Here is a 9,193-nt window from a genome sequence, read left to right on the forward strand (position 1 = left end):
TGGAGCCTATTTTCTATTGCCTGTTATCTATGTACTTTCTTGTATGTCTGTGATCCGTATGGATCATGCTATTCTGCATGGTGCTTTGTAAAGATATTTTTTGTTACGTTTGTTGATAATCTTGCAAAGTTATCTTACATTTAACTGGTTGTTATTAAGCTTTGAGGCACGTAGCCACAGTCTGTGCACTACATCAAATTTAGTTGCTTAAGCCTTATACTTATTGGCTGTGTATGTTTTGTCATTGCTTGGCTTTCAGTGTGATAATGATTGTTCCACGTTTAAACATAAGCAAACACAGATGTGACCAACTTAATTTCTCTATATTTCAATGCAGAGCTGAAGAGGATATTGCTCCAGGGCTAAGGGTGTGGAGAAGGGCATTGTCAGAAGCGCGCAGTGCTGCACAAGTAGCTCTGTGCATTCAGCAGTTACAGAAATCGATAGCATGGGAAAAATCTATTATGAAAGTTGTAAGTGTTTTTCATTTAAAAAAAAAATACTGTAACTGAACTAATTTTGCTGTATAATGGTTTCCCATCTTAGGTATTTCAAGATACCATGATTAATAATGTATTTCTTATTACAGTCTGTAAAACTTAGTACACTTAAACTGTACATTGTGCACAGGTGAATATAAATATACCAGAAAGGATTTTCTCCTTCTTTCCAAACTAATAACATTAAATTCTTAAGATGAAAAGCTTTTGTAATAGTTTGTTACATGTAAGATAGTAATTGTTCCTTGTAATTAACATTTAGGTAAAAAGAGTTGTTTGTGGCTTCATCTCATGGAAGATAATCTATCCGATGAAAGATTTCCAATCTCATCCATGGCATAAACTTTATGGTGGTTCACAGTCACATATCCCAATTAAGGACTTCCTTTTTCAGGAAGTTGAGATGCTCCAAATGTGTGGCTGCTTTGCATGTACACTTTAACAACTGGACATACAAATTGGGCAAGTGTCTGAGCAAACAGCCTGAGATACCTGTTTCCTTGTACGCATGCCCATTTAACAAGTAGATCCGTGTTAAATCGCATATACAGAGAAGGCATGCAAAATGCATGTATCAAAATTTGCATGGACCTTTGAACCTCAAATTTCTGAAAGCAAAAATGTAATATTACTACAGCAAAGGTGATAGGAAGAATTTTCATAATTAAAATCAATTGCTGTTGAAATGGTATTATGTAAAGATATTTCTCCAGTTATTGCACTATTGTTGAATCTGAGCTTCATTTGCTATATAAACCCTATCCCTGGAAGTGTTTAAGGCCAGGTTGGATGGGGCTTTGAGCAACCTGGTATAGAGGAATGTGTCTGTGTCTAGGAGGGTTGGAATTAGATGATCTTTAAGGTTGGAATTAAGATGGACTTAAGAACCATTCTGTGGTTCTATGATAAAGAACCAGCTTTGTGATATAATTAAGTATGGCCAGTGCTACACAGTGGGTTCTGGCAAAAGTGATTCTTTCATTATTGGTCTTTGCCCTAATTTTTTAAATTTCTGCAAGTTCTATATATTTTTAACTTCTGCAAGTTCTATATTGATGTGAATTACATCTGGACAATTAAAGGATGATTTAAGTAAAAATTATCGTGTAGGGGTGTCTCTTTAATTTTATGTATTTTCAGCTTTAAGGCTGTATCTTTAGAACAAAGTTTATCAATTTAAGAGCAGGTGAAAGGCAGTTGAATGTTTCAAGGTGTAGTAATTTATTAACCAGAAAAAATGTACAATATCATTCTCAATTTGATTGAAATGTTCTAGGCAATGAATTGCATAGTAAATGTAAATACTTGGTGAAAACATGGAGATCTTTAAGTTCCTGAAAAAGAAGTCCAGGTATAGAAGAGTGTCAAAACCACACGATGCTTGTAAGGAAAATGATGACACGTTAGATATTTTTAGTTATTAATGTGAATTTCAGAGAGTGTTCAGATCACAATGGGTTTGCATTACTGAGTTTGCTCATGGTGTCTTTGGATAAGATCCTTACCAATTATTAACTGAAAATACTTCTTAAATGTAAAATATAAATTAATGCAATGCATTGAGTAACTTACGTGTGCAGCATGGGCATAAATGAAGAGACTGGGAAAGTATGTGTGGACCAAGTAATTTTGATAGGTATAAGACACCTTTATTTCCCATCAACATAAGTTGAATATAAAAAGTATTCAGAGTTTTTTATACTGGAGGACACCAAACTTACAATGAATTTTCAAATGTGTTTCCATGTAGCTTTTAGATTAGTTCCTCACACACTATATATATTCCTTTACAAATGTGATTATTACCAGACTCTGTGGTAAAATGAAAATAATTTTCGGAGTGAATTTGTGTGTTAGAAGGGGAAGTGCAATTTAGGTACCAGTCCTGCATTTCAAAATTTAAAAATTAAACTGAAGCAATTTTCTGTGTGTTGTAGTACTGCCAAATATGTCGAAAGGGAGATAATGAGGAGCTGCTGCTGCTTTGTGATGGTTGTGATAAAGGCTGTCATACTTACTGCCACAGACCCAAGATCACTACAATACCAGATGGTGACTGGTTTTGTCCTGCATGCATAGCAAAGGTAACACTAACCATAAAGGTGAAGTGACGTATAGCACCCTTTTTATAGATGCTAGAGTTTGTATGTCTACCAGTGCTTTTTTCAACAAAAATAATTATCTATATGTTTTGTATTGGGCTGCAACTAATATGAGACATAGTTTTATTTAACTAGGATTTCAATGGCAACAAAAGTTGCTACAGTTTGTCTTAGATTTTAGATTTTGATGCAAGTACATACAGAATTTTCTTGCCGATTCAATGCCAGCTTTTTTTCTTTTGTAATACTTTTCGGCATTTGTCTTTAGAGCTTCGTTGTGAAGAGCTGACAGACCAACGTCTTTGTATTTGAAAAGACCAACCATAGAAAAAACACCTAGTAAATCAGCCTTTTTTACAGCAAAGAATAGTTTTACTTTTTTGATACACCATAGTGCATTTAAGAGAGAGGCTGTGTATGTTTCATGTGTGTGTTCTTTTCCTCCAATAAAAACAGTCTAAATAGAACTTTAAGATAGTTGTATCAGAATGACTGAATTAGCAGGTAGTATTGTTAAATATCCACAGTCTTTCCCATCTGTACCTAGTCCTGAAATTAAATGCAGTTTTTGCTAAATTCATTCATTCTTATGTTTCTGCCATGACCTGTGAATACTGTAACTGAAGAAAGAGCTTTTCACTATCGTATTCAATTTTCTGTGTTCTCCAATTATTGTCAATGTGGCCCTTTTTTTATGCATCTTTCACTAAGTAATAAGGAAGACAGATTGTTTTTGAAATAATTTTGTGCAACCCAAATAATGAAAACAGCTCATGGTTGATTGTATTGAGCTAAACTCATTCTGTAGCTTTTTCCTGTAGTTATCATGGGATCATATTGCAATTTATCTTGTTATAAGGATATACATTATCCTATCATGCTATGGGATGGAACACATGGGATTTTTTTCCTTAAAATAATTACCATTTTTAGTATGACAAAGTAACTTTTTTCTCATTTTTTTTTTCTGTCACAAATTTGGATGAAAGTTGGAGATTTAAAGGTATAAGATATCTAAAGTGAATCTTCAGGAGAACTTAAAAGTATATCGAATATTGATTCAAGATTCTGCAAAACATTGAAACAGTTTTGCATAAGATTAGATATAAAGTTTGCTGTTCTAATTGAATTCATTTTAGATTTTTTTCTTGTCTAAAATGAGGTGGCCATTAACCACCTTCCATTCCCACCTATTAGGAGTTAATAGAGAATATTTCCAAGTCAGGCTTTTAGATATTCACAATTGATTTGTTCTCATTGCTTTACATTGCATTTTTATCCAAATGGCTGAAAATAAGAATTCCTTTTCAATTTCTGTATAAACAGACATGCTTGACTGTTTTTCTGTCCTTGGACCAAGAACATAGACATGATACAGAATGGCATTAATTGAGTGCTGTTATTTATAAAACTTTCTAGTGTTCTCTATTGAGGAAAAGTAATTCTACGCACAACATACATTTTCCACGTTACAGATCAGATGACAAATTAATTACAAACTGACCACATTTTTTGCCTTGCCAGTTACAATCAATGCCAAAAATATACCCTTTCTTAGTTTCACCTCATGGTCTGTAAATATTTTTATATTTGATTAAATAATAATCCTTATTTCAACTTGTTTGTACCATTCTTTTATTTTCACACTCCTTTTAGGTTCTCCTGTAGTTATCTTACAGTCAAGCTAATTACATTTTTCCTATCTATCTTCTAATCTTTAAATCAATTGATCCCTCCACTCCACTGACTTTTTTCAAAGCTCTTTTTGCATATCCTAAAAATAATGTCGTTACTTGAAAATGAATGTAGAATCTCAGCTATGGTTATATCAGTCTTTTAAGAATAGACAAATACTTTTCCTAAAACTTGGTCAGCCTGGTTTGTTTGTTAGGAGGTATTGTCTTACCATCCTGAAAGTCAGGTGCTTTTATACTGTCACAATTTGGGTACAAAGGTTACTGTAATTTCTTGGCTATTGCTTATTCCTGTTTTTTTCTATTATAGGCAAGTGGTCAAACTCTAAAAATAAAAAAACTTCAAATGAAAGGGAAAAAAAGTAATGAGCAAAAGAAAGGCAGGAAATTATCTTTAGCAGGAGATACAGAGGATGAAGACTCTGCAACTACAAGCATCTCCTTAAAAAGAGGAAAAACAGATCCTAAAAAAAGGAAAATGGATGAAAATGTTTCTGTAAGCCAACTAAAGCAAGAAAATTTCACTGCTATTAAGAAACCTAAAAGAGATGATTCCAAGGACCTGGCTGTATGCAGGTATGATCTGCTTATTTATAAAGTTACAAATTCTAAAGTATGGTACGTGTTGTTGAAGCCAGTAACGCCTTGTTACGCTTACCTGTGTTTTGGGGAACAAAAACCCTATTCTGTCATGCATCTCCACCCATGTTGTGATGATTTGACTGCAGATGTAAAGGATTTTGCTTGCTTGCTGGAGTAAATGCTGTGTTTGGCAATGAAGCCCAAGAGGAAAGTACTTAATGGTAGAGTGTGGTCTATGAAATTTATTCCTCCTTGCCCTTCCAAGAATGGGAAGAACCCTGAGAGCTGTGGTACTGACAGCTTTCTTAATTGTTTTGAAGGTGATTATCCACCATGTCTGAAAAGCATTGTTGCATTTTACAGAGGATGAGATAGTAATAGAAAAGCATCTTTTTTTAGTGTTTCTGGTCAGTATAAAGTGATGTAGTTTAGCCTCTCCATGGTTTTGGAAAGCTAGTATTAGTATCTGTTTAATTAAGTTGCAAATCATTTATTGAGGTTCAAACTATTAACATTGCACAGATAATTCCTCTTGCATCAGTTTGTTGGAGAGAACTAACTGCTACCCTGAATTGTCAGTTATCTGCCTGACTGTTTTGTGCCTTGCAGAGGGCATAGAATACAAGTGTTTTCCTTTTGTAGAATGAACCTATTCACAGTATATGATGAATTTATGGAACAGTGAACAACCTTTGTGAATATGTGAACAGTTTAAAAATATTGATTTAAATCCTTATTTTATTCAGCATGATTCTCTCAGAATTGGAAACTCATGAAGATGCCTGGCCTTTCTTACTTCCTGTAAACTTGAAACTTGTTCCTGGTTATAAGAAAGTTATTAAAAAACCTATGGACTTTTCTACCATTAGAGACAAGCTAACTAGTGGGCAGTAAGTAAAAGTATTTTAAATTTTACTTTACATTTTAAGAAAATGTTTAAATATTCAGCAAAACTTTAAAAAGGCTATGCCAACTTGAAATACGGTACATTAAAAAAAAAAAATCAAGTCAACTATTTTTATGTGCCTTCTCTGGCACCTCTCTACTTTCAAAAATTCATAACTGTTAAGGTCTGTCTTTGCCGTATCTAAGCTGAAATAACATGTGAGGTGGGAGGACCTGTGGAACTGACTTCACAAGAAAAAGAATAGAATTGCCACGTTAAATGCACAAAATCAGTCAACAGGAATAACTTTTCTAATTGTGTGGGCTTTAAGCTAATGGAGTCCGTTTAAATAATGTTGTAGTGTGTTGGAGTGAATTGGTACCACTGGTGTGGGGTAACATTCCAGACATTCCAGTAATGGCAGTTGATCATTTTCTAGTCCTAGAATTAGACTGCACAACTTCTTACAAAGATGATGATACTACCTTTACACTTCTAATATTCCTATTCTCCTTCCTTCCTTATTACATCCCGGTGCTCTTATGACTCCCCAACACCAAAGAAAACTTTGTCATCCATAAAGAAAACGATGAACCCTTTTCAGCATCTGTCAGCACCACGCAAAGCAAGTTTCCTAGGATGACACAAAGGGCTTTTTAACCTCTTGAGATTTTTCCTCCCTTATGCCTGAGAGCGTAATATATTCCACATGCCTATTGGTAGACTTGAGACTTCTACTGTATTTCTTTTTTAACAATTGCTCTGAATACTGGAATGCTATTTGGACTGTGTGTGTTCAGGATAAGAAAAAAAAAAAAAAGACAATGTTACAGGATTAATCCAGGCAGCCCAATCATCCAATATACCTGAATGTTCCTCTTTTAGGTAAATGCAGCTGTACTCAACACTTCCTTTGAAAGGGCTTAAACCCAAGAAAAAGATGAATAAGTGGAAAATACCCATAGTATTTTAACTAGAAAACTGTTAAAGGGAAAATGGAAGCTAATTAAAAAAAAAAAGTTTGTTTTCCAATATAGACTTGAAATTCTACCTTACAATTTTTTTTAGTACAGTAACAAAAACAACAGTGAAAGAGAATTTGCTTACAATGGTGTTCAGTTTCCTGAAAATATTTAAATTTGAATTTAAAAAGTTAAAGGTATAATTTATTCATTTAGCATTCTGTGACTGATTATAAATTCACTGATGATAAGAGTTCTTTTTCATGTAGTTGAAGTATTTTTCTCCTTTGGCTGTCACTGTTCCAAAAATCATTTACCTTTTTCTTCTTTCAGGTACCCTAATCTTGAGGCATTTTCGCTAGATGTCAGGCTTGTTTTTGACAACTGTGAAACCTTTAATGAAGACGATTCTGACATAGGCAGGGCTGGCCACAACATGAGGAAATATTTTGAAAAAAAATGGACAGAGATTTTCAAATTGAGCTGAAGTTACCAGAACTAATTTTTCTCCTTTAAATGAGGACTGATAAGACCAGCAATGTGAACTGTAGTTACATGAAAGTGCAAGGCACGTGCATAACTAATGACTGTTCTCTTTCCTTAAAAATGTCACAGAAGAGTGATACTAGTTCTGAAGGCTTCACTCCTACAGCAACCATGGCCCCTTGGTTATTGGTTTGTATGTTTTAACAAACTAATTTAGGTAGAACAGGGAAGCACACCCAAAGAATTTCAAAGAAAGGGGTGTTATAGTGCAATAGCAATTAAAAATATATCAAAACGCACTGAATATTCAACCACCAGAGCTCTACTTGGGGAAATGGTTCTTTTTCCCTTTCAATAAATATCTATTTTTCATTTTTTTACTTTGTAGTTTATTTTTTAGTGAATGTATTTAATTTTATGAATTATTTATGATTATACAACATCCAGAATCTTCGTTTTCTGTGAAAAGGAAGAATTAGAAAATTGCTTTAAATCTTGAAAATACAACAAGGAATGTTTTAAAATATAAAACAAAGCCAAGTGAAACTGTTTACACTGATGTGCTGTAAAAGCACTAAAAATTAAACTTTACTGTAGAGTTACAAGTACATTTATATATATGTTGCTGCATCACTTGTGTAGTTAAATTGTATTTCAAGACAGTGAAGAAAAAATTGAGACATGTATATACTGTTCATTATTGTTTATATTAAGTCTTGTTTTAAATATGTATGATGTGTACATATTGTTTGCAGACATTATTGTTTATGCCTTAGGAGGACAGTAGCATTTTATTTTAGTCTTAAGATAATTACAGCTATATGGCTTGTACAGTAATTATCCTCTACCAACACTGTGGAGTCTCCTTAATCTTGGTAGTGCCTGCCTTCAAAACAGGGTGTAGGGGATATTAGTTTTCCATTTTTCTATTTTGTTACATAATTTCAAGCCACCACAGCCTCAATTTCAAGTATAATCATTTGTATTCGTGTGGAATAAAATTGTGACGATTTCCTACGCACACAGTATTTTTTCATAGAAACAATCCCCTCCATTTGCCTTGCCCCATAAATAACAAAAAAGACATTCGTAACCACTGTGTTTTATCTACTGTGTGTTGTGGTGGCCTGTTGGGGCAGATAGAATTTTTTTTTTTTTTGTACTAATGTAAGAGTACTTGAAGTTTTATTTAAAAGAAATGTTGTGGAAAGGTAGCATTCCTTTTCTTTTCTTTTTTTCATTTTTTCCCTTTTTTTAGGAGTGTTATTTTACACTAGTATGTGTGGCACGGATACAATAAACGACTGTTTTGCAAACCAGATTTTCTTGGCGATTTTAATATTTCAAATCCTGCGTATACAGGAATGTTTTTAATAATATCTTGGGAGTCTTGCATTTAACATTAAGTTTGTTTGATGCATCTAATTCTCCTGGCCTTTTAATGGTAACTTGAAGCAATTGCCAGGCAGAGTAGCGGTTCTACCACCTACTTGAATGAGCATAGATGACGCGGCCTTTAGGTGTAACCAGTTGGCTGCCTAGTGTTTGACCTCTTTCTGCCAGTCCCGCTTATCACGTGCATTCACGCTGTAACAACAGTAATGTAAATACGTACCACATGTAATGTTTCTTAAAAACAATGATGATTATATGGTTTGGGTTTTTTTGGTCTGTAGAAGGGCATGAGTCATAATCATTGTTCTGACTAAAGAAAGTAGAATTGTAGATGAGTGCTGCGGAGCCCCAATACCTAAAGCTCCCTTGACAAGTAATTTTTTTATATTTTAAATTAGGCCTGCCAAGTTTGAGCTTTAGTCTTGTTTTTTATACCCCTTTGCCATTATATTTTCTCCCTCTGCTGAGTGTCTGTTTTTTAATAAAATTTTTGTTTGTTTCTGTTGCCCTCTCCAGAACATCTTGTTGAATGTTATTTTTCTTTTCTGAAGTCTTGTTAGAAGAACCGGTGTTACATAAAATAAAA

General features: G+C 33.8%; 1 protein-coding gene across 19 annotated transcripts in view; it reads left to right on the forward strand.

The window, feature by feature from the left end:
- Positions 1–9,125, forward strand: part of BAZ2B (bromodomain adjacent to zinc finger domain 2B) — a 142,785-nt gene extending 133,660 nt beyond the window's left edge. For all 19 annotated transcript variants that reach the window (XM_083841634.1, XM_083841636.1, XM_083841637.1 and 16 more), the window contains 5 exons: positions 338–473; positions 2,438–2,584; positions 4,607–4,872; positions 5,625–5,768; positions 7,060–9,125. In XM_083841634.1, the coding sequence (XP_083697760.1) occupies positions 338–473; positions 2,438–2,584; positions 4,607–4,872; positions 5,625–5,768; positions 7,060–7,213 (847 nt within the window). In that variant the 3' untranslated portion in view covers positions 7,214–9,125. The remainder of the gene's footprint in view (positions 1–337; positions 474–2,437; positions 2,585–4,606; positions 4,873–5,624; positions 5,769–7,059) is intronic.
- The last annotated feature ends 68 nt before the right edge of the window (positions 9,126–9,193 follow it).

The sequence above is a fragment of the Anser anser genome (genome assembly GCF_964211835.1).
Source record: "Anser anser genome assembly, chromosome: 6".
In the NCBI taxonomy this organism is placed as follows: Eukaryota; Metazoa; Chordata; class Aves; order Anseriformes; family Anatidae; genus Anser; species Anser anser.